At 35.8% G+C, this 13,322-nt stretch overlaps 1 protein-coding gene across 3 annotated transcripts in view; it reads right to left on the bottom strand.

Annotated features, from left to right (window-relative positions):
* AKAP7 (A-kinase anchoring protein 7) overlaps positions 1–13,322 on the bottom strand; it is a 143,037-nt gene that overhangs the window by 44,701 nt on the left and 85,014 nt on the right. For all 3 annotated transcript variants that reach the window (XM_032274768.1, XM_032274769.1, XM_032274770.1), the window contains exon 7: positions 13,148–13,295. In XM_032274768.1, coding sequence (XP_032130659.1) covers positions 13,148–13,295 — 148 coding nt within the window. The remainder of the gene's footprint in view (positions 1–13,147; positions 13,296–13,322) is intronic.

Below are 13,322 nucleotides of genomic sequence, written 5' to 3' on the forward strand. Positions count from 1 at the left end.
TATAAATATATTAATTATATTTACACACACATATAAGCATCTTTACTTTTGACATGCACCAGTGTTGATCCCATGCCAATTTCAGGAAAGTATTAGGAATAATGCAAATCTTTAATAACTAGAAAACTGATGTTCTGATGTTAAGAAAGAATACCACTGCAATAAGTATTCTATATGACTAGCACTGCTATTGATATGAACAAGTAATATTTTCTTTTTTCGAGACAGAATCTCGCGTTGTCCCCCAAACTGAAGTGTCGCAGGGTGATCTCGGCTCATGCAACCTCTGCCTCCCAGGTTCAAGCAACTTTCCTGCCTCAGCCACCCAAGTAGCTGTGATTACCTGGCTGATTTTTTTCATATTTTTAGTAGAGACAGGGTTTTGCCATGTTGGCCAGGCTGGGTTTTAACTCCTGACCTCGGCCTCCCAAGGTTCTGGGATTGCAGGCGTGAGCCACTGCCCAGCCAGTAATGTTTTCATAACACTATATGCCAAGCACTGTGCTAAGCACTTTTAAAACAATAATAAACATTGATTAATGTGGTGAAAAATGTGTTCAGAGGCAATGAGGCAATGTCATGGACTAGTTAGACATAACTTTTGGCAACTAATAATTCATAATTATGTTAATGGCTTTGTCTGATCAGACTCTGCACTCTAAGAATTTCATTCACATGGTTTTATTTTTCCTGTTTATTTGGAATTCAGTATTTACCTTCATATTTTTAAGAATAAACTTCAAACTGAAGGCTGCACAAATAACTCATGAAATAAATTACTACTGCATCATTTTAGTAGTGATGCCTAATTTTTCAGATAGTTAAATTTACCACTTAGCACTGCCCCTTTAATATGCAGGGTTCCTAAGTGTCTAACATAAATCATAAGGTTTGAAACCAGGCCAACAGATGGTTGGATTTTCAAAATAGCCTGAGCCACAGCTGCCACTTTGTGTTAGCATCCAAATTAATAGCTGATATACCAGTTAAAATATAGTGAGCCATCACTAAGATTAATTTTCTCAGTTACTTATCCCAAAGCTTTGTCTAACTTAGGCAGATGTAAATAAATAAGCTAAGAGTTTCAATTATTTGTTGCTTTTCATTTTTATTAGTGGTATATAACAAGTTTTAAACATTTTCTTTTTAGAAGGCATGTTTCATCAAAGAAACATATAAAGAAGGCATTTAGGATACAAAAAGAAACCAGACTGGCAATTAAAATACAGTATTTAGCATGTCAAAGGTTCCACTTTTTCAAAAACATTATACTTTTTTAGGTTGGGTGACCTAAGTACCAGTTAAGCCAGGACAGTCTTGATTTTATTCTTTTATCCCAGCCTAGTAACTAATAGATCCCCTTTTAATACTTACCAGTGTACCATTTAGATGGTAAGTTATATGGTCACTCAATTTGTATGTCATAAAATAAATAAGGAAATATCTGTAGTCAGCACTTGTTAAATAAGTTACTCCATAATTCTTGTAGAAAATTTCTAACTGCTAAGTTATCAAATGAAAAAAATAGTGTATAGTTCTCTCAGATAATAAACTATTTTTTCAAATGTTCCCTCTTCAAAAATGCTTGAAATAAATTCATCTTAATCGGTCTAAGTAGAGATGAAATTTTCTTAATCATATCCCTGTCAGCCTGTGCAAAAAAAAAAAAAAGAAAAATGTTTTGGTCCTGCCTATCATAAAAGAGACATTCCTATATTACATAATACCTACTTCACATAATAATGATTTTTAAATGAGTCATTTCACATAGATACGCTCCTGTCTGTCTGGGGTATTTTTATACTTGTTACATTTTTACCCCAACAATGCTCAAATGGAAATTAAAGAAGGAGGGAGAAAAAAATTAGAGAGTTATCAAACCAGTTCATATTTGACATCAAGATAGCTTAATAGCCATCAAAATTAATTTGTTGAAAATACTGATCAAAATTAAATTAACTGTCTGCATATTACATTTTTTCATGGTTTCCATGGGCCCATGACCTAAAGCAGAGGGTTTTTTTTTTCAAATATTTTTGACCTCAGGATCGTTTTATACTCTTCAAAATGACTGGCAACACCCCTACCCACCCACCTAGAGCTTTAGTTTATGTGCGTTATATTCATAAACATTTAATTAATTAAAATAATTGTGGATATTCTTTGATACTATACCAAAACTCGACAAGATACAGTTTCTTTAAGTTTAGTTGCAATGTAGAATCTTAAAACATACCAAAGAAAAAAAATTTTTTTTTTGAGACAGTCTCACTCCCGCCAGGCTGCAGTGCAGTGGCTCAATCTCAGCTCACTGTAACCTCCACCTCCCAGGTTCAAGCGATTCTCCTGCCTCAGCTTCCTGAGTAGCTGGGACTACAGGCATGCGCCACCATGCCCAGCTAATTTTTGTATTTTTAGTAGAGACAGGGTTTCACCATGCTGGCCAGGATGGTGTCTCGATCTCTTGACCTCGTGATCCACCCACCTCAGCCTCCCAAAGTGCTAGGATTAGGGGCATGAGCCACTGCACCCAGCCGGAACCTTTTATACTCTACATTCAGATCTTTTGATCTATCTTGAACTTTTAATGGATCTTTCCTCCATGCATGACTTTGTAATAACACGTATACTATAAAAATCCTAGAAGAAAACCTAGGAAATATCATTCTCAACATGGCCTTGACAAAGAATTTTGGCTAAGTCCCCAAATGTAACTGTAACAAAAACAAAATTGACAAGTGGGACCTTAAAGAGCTTCCACATAGCAAAAGAAACTATCAACAGAGTAAACAGGCAAAATGAGAGGAAGTATTTGCAAACTGTGCATCCAACAAAGGTCTGATTTCCAGAATCTATAGGGAACTTAAAACAACATGTTAAAAAAAAAATCACTAAAAATGCGTAAAGGACAGGAACAGACAGTTCTCAAAAGCAGACATACAAGTGACCAACAAACATATGAAAAATGCTCCACATCAGTAATCATCAGAGAAATGCAAATCAAAACTGTAATGAGATATCATCTCACACCAGTCAGAATACCTATTAATAAAAAGTCAAAAAACAAGAGATGCTGCTAAGGCTGCAGAGAAAAGGGAACACTTACATACTTTTAATGAGAATGTAATTAGTTTTGCCACTGTGGAAAACAGTTTGGAGATTTCTCAAAGAATTTAAAACAGAGTTACCATTCAACCCAGAAATCCCATTACTGGGTATATACCCAAAGGAAAATAAATTGTTATACCTAAAAGACACATGCACTCTTATTTTCATCACTATGCTTGCTATTCATAACAGCAAAGACATGGAATCAACTTAGGTACACATCAATAGTGAACTGGATTAAGAAAATGGGGTACATATATACCATGGAATACTACACAGCCATAAAAAAGAAATCATGTCCTTTCCAGCAACATTAAAAACACATTACTTAATATCACCCCCATCCTCTTAAAAAAGTATTTAAGCATTGATTGGCAAGGGACATAAGGAAACTTTGGGGGTAATGGAAAGTTCAGCATCTTGAAGGCAATAATGCTTTCAAAGCCATATAGATATAGGTAAAAACTCATCTGGTTGTATACTTTTAAGCATGTGCAGGTTTGCATACAAGGTTTACCTCACAGAGAATGTAACAGATAAAAACAAACTGGGAGGCTAGGCCCCGTGGCTCATGCCTGTAATCCCAGCACTTTGGAGGCCAAGGCGGGTGGATGACTTGAAGTCAGGAATTTAAGAACAGCCTAGCCAACATGGTGAAACCCTGTCTCTAAATTAGCTGGGTGTTGTGGTGGGCACCTATAATCCCAGCTACTCCAGAGACTGAGGCAGGAGAACCCAGGAGGCAGAGGTTGCAGTGAGCCAAGATCGTGCCACTACACTCCAGCCTGGGCAACGGAACAAGACTCCATCTCAAAAAAAAAAAAAAAAAAAAAAAAAAAAAAAACCTGGGAAAATGAAGTTCATTATCCTACTGTGTGCTCTGTCAAGCAACTGATAATATATATGAGTTTTCCAAATGTTCTATTTTTGCTTGAAAGCTTGGATTTTATGATTAGCAGTAAATAATGTCAGTTGTATTCTATGTGACAAGTTTACTTGTTTATATGCAAGAAAATGTTTGTCCACACCAAGAATGAAAATGATAGTCTGTCCTTCAATCATTCTTCAAGAAAAAATGGTGTTCTGTGGAAGAAAGTGGCCACTTTAGCTCACAGCTTAAACAGTCATGCAAATGCTTTTCTTTGGTTGACTTACTTTAATAGGCAGCAAAAGTGCCTCATGCATACCTCCCATTTTTGTTACACAGAATATTAAAAAGATATATACTCAGTTGAGATTAAATACAATTAATAATTTTTACTATTCAGCGTGAACATTCTTATGTGAAACTGCCTTTAAAAAAATTTTTTTGGTTGCAACTGCCTTGATTTATACTGGCCATACAGTGTTACTCACCATTGCTTTTGCATGTAAATGTTAGCCCAGTGGAAAAGGCAAATAATGTCTTATTATTATTATAAAAATAGTTTTGTCCTCGCTGACCCCCTAAAAGTATCTTAAGGACCACCAGGAATCCATGGACCAAATTCTAATAACTGGTGAATCTAAATAAAGTATATTTTAAAAGAATTTAAAACCCAGGCCAGGCACAGTGGCTCACATTTGTAATCCCAGCACTTTGGGAGGCTGAGGCAAGAGGATCATTTGAGCTCAGGAGTTTAAGGCCAGCCTGGACATAAGGAAACCCTGTCTCTACAAAAAATAAAAATAAAAAAGTAAAACCCAACAAAAGTACAGTTTTATAAACGACTAGAATACTAAATGATGTATAGGATAAGCACAATGAGACATATTTTCCTACCGCAAAAAGCAAATTTTAAAAAAAGGAAGACATTCATGCCGTTATCTATCACTAATACTCCTCTGCACTAAGTGAGCATGTAGCATTTAAGCAATACACATATTTTCAAATCAAACATTTTCACATTTTATTACTTATTAGACAAAGGTCCAGGTTTAAGGATTCTAGAAAGCTCAAAAACTTTCTTTCCTAGCTATGCCTTTCACTCAATGAAAAAATTAATTTCCTTCTCCTCCTATGCCTTCCTGCAGCATCCAACAGTGGTTACCATCCTCCATAAAGGAGATCCCCATGCCTACATACTAAAACTGGGCAACATCCAAACGTGGGCAACTCATCTCTGCCTTGGTCCCTAAGGGTAAAGGGGCAATGAAGATAAGGACATCAGAGTCAGAGATGAGGGTCTCCTCAGTCAAAAGGGACTCCAACCTCAGAAACAATGCAAAAAGTCTTTTCTTTTTGACTGAACTACCACCCTCATGTCACTACTAGAAATCCTTGGGTGAACCATGGCAAGTCTTTTAAGACTAGCAAGCCTTTTAAAACTGATGTAGGCTGCCTGGGTGTCTTAAGGGTGATTCTCAAAAAGCAAAGACATCTGAATGGAATAAATTCATTGACTCTACTCACTCAGAATTATCCTTAGTGTTTAAGCCCATAAAGTCTGAGCACAGCATCCCATTGTTCTGGCCTATTTAGCATTGGATATGATCTGACTAAGCTACAGCTATATGGCACTAACTTTTCTAGAACTCTTTCTTGATGGATCAAAATGTCTGTGGAGATCTCTGCTTCTTCTATTTAGTTTATGCTTGGCCCAGCTCTATTCTCTTCCTGGCCTCTTGCGCTACAGTCTGAAATTAATGAAAGGTCCTATCTTTAGGATTCAGTCCTGTGTTATGTTGTGTATTAAACATCATCCATTTTAGTATATGTACTACTGAAGCCAGCATAACATCATTCTCTTTTTATCTCACATATATCTACTCTGTCTCTTTATTACACCACCTCAGCGTATGTAACAATGTCCATCCTCTCACCAACTCCTCATACATAAAGCTAGCAACTCCTCATACCTAAAGCTAGCAACCCCTCACTCTGCAGCTTCCTCAGCTAACTCAACTGTAGGTTCAATTGAAGTGTTGTCTATCACTATGAATGCCTCCACCCTGCCTCCCAAACCATTGCTTCTCTTTCATTGTATCAGGTTGGTACAAAAGTAACCGTGGTCTTTGCAATAAAGCAATGAAGTCAATTGCTCCAAAAAGTCTCTTTTCTCTACTAACCATGTCTCTGCTCCTCAATCTTATCCCATTCAGCTGAATTCTGCTACTCCCCGATCTCCCTTCTCCCCTAAAAGGTAAAATTATAAACTTCCACTGTGTCCTATCAAATCCCATTATTGTTATAGAGAAGCCCTATTCATGTATTCCATTTCTCAGACGTGGTATTTGCTGTCCAGTGATTCTGTATCACTCTTAAGGGATATGTCTTATACTCCTCTGTATCACATGATAGCCAAGAGAGAAGTAGGCATATCACACATGTTCAATAACATTCATTAATGTTGAATAGTAATTATTAAACAAAGAAACAGAGCTCCCAGAAAATAATCTGTTTCTACCTCTGCTTGCAGAAGCTATAAAGAAATACACTGGCCTGCAAAAAAAAAAAAACAAAAAACTTCTAGACTTTTCCAAATTCCCCAATGCCTCCTGTAAGCTATGTATGACAGCTGAAAGTAAACTAGTCCTTGCAAGCACTAAATTGCTTATCAATCTCACAAAAGGTGTCATTTAGTCAATTAGATTCCCAAGGGAAATATAAATGGAACATAGCTGCCTGAGAAAAATTAATTCACCCAACTCGAGTAAGTAGCTCACAGAGAACAGCTTTCATAATCCTAAAATATCTCAACCATATTTTATTCTTGGTTTTCACCAAAAAGAAGTAGGGTTTTCACTTTTTGTTAATTATTTGAATTTTAGCCGGTTAGTGCAGTGTGGTTTGCACAGTTACAGCCCAGTGACAAGTAGGAATAATGTTACCCAAAGCTTTGAGCATAGAACAGCTACAATGTAGCTTTTCTTATATCTGAAAATATGAATGTTGCCACCATATCCTACCAAATTCTCCTAATGCTCCACATAAAGGTATATAATGGCAGGAGATTAAGAGGAAAATGTTCACCATAGAAATATAAAGCAGGCAACAGCTGGAGGAGGTACAAACTCAGATGCCGTCAGGAGCCAAGTAGGCAGGGTAAAGGTAAACAGATTGGTACAAGAACACAGGGTAAGCAGGATGATAAAAGATAGCTAAGGTCAAAATGCCTACTACTCCATCCAGGAAACTGCAGTGCCGTATAAGAATGTGAGACCAATGTGGCAACGTGGGCAGCTCTTCTGATTGTCCAGAAGAAGGCAGAAATCCAGATTCAATAATAAAATCGTTCTAATATTGGCAAGTAATTCAAATTATTAAAAAAAAAACAAACAAACAAAATCTCCTGTTCCAATCAAGTACATGTAGGGCTGCTAATTTGTTATCTCTGATACACACAGTAAAAGACTGACGGGGTGTAAAAAAAAAATCCTAGAAAAAAATTCCTAAAACTAAACCCCTAGTTCATGTGCACTAAAAGTGAATAAATTAATGGTTGAAATTTAAAATGCATAAAAATAGAACTGGATTTCTGGGTTTCTTCTGCGTGTATGATAACTTAGATTAATGATCATACCAGGTAAATTAAAAGCCTAAATGCAAAAACCAAAACAACAAAAAAAACTAGAAGAAAATATGAATGAATATACATCAAATCTTTGGTTTGGAGATAATGCTAATCATAATGGTTATGAAAAAAATCACAGGAGAAAGTTTTTTCTATAATTTGATAAAACAACACAATATAAAAAATTTATTGTCGAAAATTGAAAACAATATAATACTTGGAAAATATTTGAAGCCAATATGGCAAACAAAAGGCTAATATCTTTTACCAACTCACAAACTGGTAACAGAATCCAGAAGAAGGAATCCCAACTCCTTACGGATGAGGATGATTTGTGGTTGCCAGTTACTAACTCAGTTCAAAGCAATGTACCTTGTGGGAGCAGGGCTGTGACAACCATAAAACCCACATGGGCTTCTAAGGGGGAAACAGGCACAGTAAGACTAGTGCCAAAAAAAAAAACTCAAAAAGCACTAGAGGAAATTGAGAGCCACATAAGACCAAATACAAGAATTCAATCCGGAGAAATCACAGGGTCTTTTTTTTTTTTTTTAAATATGAAAAGAACTTTAAAAAAGAACTATACTGAAATCCTCAAAGACATGAAAGAAGAAATAATATCCATGAAGCAAAGAACAGAACAGGAAAATATGAAAGTGTATCAGCTAACTGGAGGCCAGACACAGTGGTTCATGCCTGCAATCCCAGCACTTTGGGAGGCTGAGGTAGGTGGATCACCTGAGGTCAGGAGTTGACCAGCCTAGCCAACATGTCGAAACTCTGTCTCTACTAAAAATATAAAAAAATTAGCTGGGGGTGGTGGTGCACGCCCAGCTACTCAGGAGGCCGAGGAAGGAGAATCACTTGAACCGAGAGGCAAAGGTTGCAGTGAGCCAAAATTGAGCCACTGCACTCCAACCTGCGTGACAGGGTGACACTCTGTCTCAAAAAAACAAAAAGAAAGGAAAAAAAAAGAAAGTCAATCAACTGGAAACCTTGCAAATATAGCATGTAGTCATTGTTGTTTTTTTTTTTAAAGATGTCTTAAGTGGTTGAATAGAGATGGTTGAAGAGAAAATCAGTGACTTGTAATCTAGCACTGTCCAAGAATGTACCATTAACAAACAAAGGTAGGAAATATGCAAATCTAATGAAATCTAAATTCTCTCTCCAGAAAAATTCACACATGTACCTACATACAAAGTTTTATACAACCCTGAGGCCCAACTTCTACCCCAGAACTCTGAATACAAAACATATTAAGTTCTGAAATCTGTCTCACTGTATTAATGCATACAATAAAATGTTGGCTCAAGGCTCAATAAACTGACATTAAATTTGAGTTAGGATCAAATCAAAGAGAAGCCAAACCAAGGTAAGCCAATTAAATCTGATTAAGAAATAAAACAAAGTGTCCCAAATCCTGATAAATATTCTGTTATAAAATATAGGTGAGATTCAGAAAATTAATAATTATCTATAAGCAAATAAAAGAACTCTTGTGTACATTAAACTTCATTAATTATACCAATAAAGTATCACTTTAGATCCAGATATGATTTGAAAGTTCATATTACCATCACCAAATGTGACCCACAAAAGCATTTGTTAACAGGCACAAAGAATTTTTCAAAATAATGTGACATGACTGGCATGGGGATTCAAGATTGGCAGCGTTTGAAAAAGGCAAAATTGTTCTGAATTAGAAAAAATAACAGCAATAAAGAAGCTTGATGGAAAGATCTGGAGAAACTACCTCAAATAAGGGGAAATTTAAAGACTGTAAGTTAGAAGAGCAATGAAAGCAAAATCTCAGTGGCTTGAACATAGTAATGGGGGGTGGTAGGCTGAACAGAACTGCTCAGTGGCAATTTAGGTAATCTATGAATATAAGTTTTATAATGCCAGCCCTGCAATATTTTCACTAATATCAATGTATTCCTAATTTTTAAAAATAGGAGTGAGAGAGGTAATGAGGCATTGCATCTCTTACAAGTTGGCCATAAACTGCAGAGAAGATAGGGGAAGCTGGCCAAAATCTGTCCTACACCAGAAGTATCTATATTTTTCATTTACAATGAACCTAAACAGAAATGTTTGGTCCTCATCAAAACTTGGATGGAAGACAGCTCTCTTACAGATTCTGAAAATACAAAAATTCTCCTTAAAATAGACTTGAGATGTTTCAGAATATAAAATTCATACGACATACTGAATATCTTCTGTTTAAAATAGCTGAAGTATTTGAAAGGTAAAATGAGGACCTCTGAAAATCTATAATGAAAATTTGGAAGTAAAATTGTGTCTCTTGAACATTTTTAAATGCTTTAATAAATGTCAGTATTAAAATTCTTTCAGGATATATACATCCATAGGTGTTCTTTAAGCTGATGTGGAGATAAAGTACCTTGGTTAAAGACCTTGCAATATTTAGCTACATATACAGCCATACCTCAGAGATATTATGGGTTAGTTCCAGACTACTGCAATAAAGCAAACACGGCAATAATGCAAGTCACATGAATCATCTAGTTTCCTAGTACATATAAAATTATGTTTCATTATACTGTAGTCTATTAAGTGTGCAATATTATATCTAAAAAATGTACACATTTTAATTTAAATACACCTTATTGCCAAAAATGCTAACAATCATCTGAGAATTAAACAAGTTGTAATCTTCTGGCTGGTGGAGGGTCTTCTCTGCTGATGTTGATGGCTGCTGACTGATCAGGGTAGTACTTGCTGGAGGTTGGATGGCTGTGACAATTTCTTAAAATAAGACAATAATGAAGTTTGCTGCATCAATTGACTCTTCCTTTCATGAAAGATTTCTCTGTAGCATGGGATGCTGTTTGATAACATTTTACCCACAGTAAAACTTCTTCAAAATTGGAGTTGATTCTCTCAAACCCTTTAAAGCCACTGTTTTAGCAACTAAGTTAATGTAATATTCTAAATTCTTTGTTGTCATTTCAACAGTGTTTAAGGACCTTTACCAAGAGTAGATTCCATCTCAAGAAACCACTTGTTTTGTTCATTTATAAGAAGCAACTCATCATCCACTAAAATTTTATCATGAGATTACAGCAATTCAATTCCATCTTCAGGCTTCACTCCTTATTCCAGTTCTCTTGCTGTTTCTATCACATCTGCAGTTACTTCCTCCAATGAAGTCTTGAACCTCCCAAAGTCATCCATGAGGGTTGGAATCAACTTCTTCCAAACTCCTGCTAATGTTGCTATTTTAACTTCCTCCTCGGAACTGTAAGTGTTCTTAATGACATCTAGAATGGTGAAACCTTTCCAGAAGTTTTTTAATTTGCTTTGCTCAGATCTATCATAAGAAGCACTATTCATGGCAGCTATAGCTTTACAAAAATATTTCTTAAATAATAAGGCTTGAAAGTCTAAATTACTCCTTGATCCATGGGCTGCAGAATGGTCGTTGTGTTAGTAGGCATGAGAATAACACTGAGCTCCTTGTACACTTCCATCAGAGTTCTTGGGAGACCAGGTGCAGTGTCATTGAGCAGTAATCATTTGAAAGGAATCCTTTTTTTTCCTGAGCAGTAGTTAAAATATTCAGTAAACCACACTATAAACAGATGTGCTGTCATCCAGGCTTTGCTGTTTCATTTATAAAGCACAGGCAGAGTGAATTTAGCACAATTCTAAAGGTCCCTACGGTTTTTTAAACGGACAGTGAGCACTGGCTTCAACTTAAAAGTCACGAGCTGCATTAGCCCCTCACAAGAGTCAGCCTGTTCTTTGATACTTTGAAATCAGGCACTGACTTCTCTTCTGCAGCTATGAAAGTCCTAGAAGGCATCTTCTTCCAATAAAGGGTGTTTTGTCTACATTGAAAATCTGTTGTTTCGAGGAGCCACCTTCAAAAACGGTATTAGCTAGATCTTCTGGATAACTGGCTGCAGCTTCTACAACAGCACTTGCTCCATCACCATGCACTTTTATGTTATAGAGAAAGTTTATTACCTTAAATCTCATGAACCAGCCTCTGCTGGTTTCCAGTTTTTCTTCTGCACCTTGCTTACCTTTCTCACCTTTCACAGAACTGAAGAGAGTTCGGGCCCTGCACTGGATTAGGCTCTGGCTTAAGGGAATGTTGTGGTTGGTTTGATCTTCTATCTAGACCACTAAAACTTTTTCCATATCAGCAATAAGGCTATTTCACTTTCTTAAGATTTGTGTTTTCTCTGGAGCAGCACTTTTAATTTCCATTAAGAACTTTTCCTTGGCATTCACAACGTGGCTAACTGGTACAAGAAGCCTAGCTGTTGGACTATCTTAGCTTTCAACATGCCTTCCTCACTAAACTTAATCATTTCTGGCTTTTTTTTTTTTTTTCTTGCATGTCCTTCCAATGTCTCATATCTACCTTTTGACTTCAGTTGAGAGATGTACGACTCTTCACAGGGGAATGGCTGTTCGGTGAAGCAGTCAGAACACACACATTTATCTATTTGGTTTGATATCTTATATGAATACAATTCATATGGCAGTCCCCCAAAACAATAACAATATCAAAGATCACTGATCACCATAACAGATAAAATAATAATGAAGTCTAAAATGTTGTGAGAATTACCAAAATGTAATTGACACAAAAGGAGCACATCCTGTTGGAAAAACAGCCCGGAAAGACAATTGATACATGGTTGCTACAAACCTTCAATCTGTTAAAAATAAATAAATAAACTGTGTTTTTTAAGGCAATTACCTGTGAGCGCAATAAAGCAAAACACAATAACACAAGGCATGCCTGTATTTGTCTTCTTTGAGTATTTTCATGTTATTTTAAAAGTATACAAATCAAGTTGTTTTGAAGGTTCACAATTTTAAAAGAATAGTGTCTGGTTTGAAATAATAAATCTGAATCACAACAGAGCTGGCTCCTTTGAAATGCATTCACATTGCAAAAAGTAGTGAATGGTTCTATTCTGGATGAAAGATCTCTGTAAGTATACACACTTTCCACCTGGAAACAGTTTTATATGAGGCTGTGTCATCTCATGCCATCTGACAGATGCATTTATGTATGAATCTTTGCTTCCCCTCAAAACATCTTTATTAGGGAAGAAATTGAAGTTTTCAATTTTTGCAGGCCACTTACATTTTCTCTTCTCAAGGTGAAATTTTCTGGCCAAGGTCCTTTTTTCCTAATTACAAGCAGCAAATACAAAAATGCCTGGTGTGGAAGGTCATGGAGACCTTCCCTGGAGAAAATGTTTCTTCATGTTTATGAAATAAAATTAAATTGAAATGATTTCTAAATCAACATTTCCAGACTTCATTATATTTAAAGCCAGAGTATAAAAATATTAGGTAGTAAAATCTTAACTGATCAACACAAATACTAAAATTGCTCTAGAAAATTTCCAATGTATCATTGTCAATACATAGCATTTAGGAAAGTATATCATTGAGAAAAACATATACAACTAAGTTAAATATTTGCCAAGATAAAAGTGATGCCAAGGAAATTAAAAATAAATATAATAAATAATTTTCTAAATGACACTCACCAATCACAATGGAAGATTCACAGTGATAATAACCATTACTTTGTTTTTTCTTCTCCATGGAGCAAAGATCTATACGATATAATATTTCTTCTCCAAATCTGTGACTGATAAACTTTTCATATAAATCAGGATCTATTTTTTTCACTCCCTTGAAATGAAAAAACAAATAAATCAA

Source organism: Sapajus apella, unplaced genomic scaffold, assembly GCF_009761245.1.
Source record: "Sapajus apella isolate SASKATOON/1434 unplaced genomic scaffold, GSC_monkey_1.0 scaffold6, whole genome shotgun sequence".
Classification (NCBI taxonomy): Eukaryota; Metazoa; Chordata; class Mammalia; order Primates; family Cebidae; genus Sapajus; species Sapajus apella.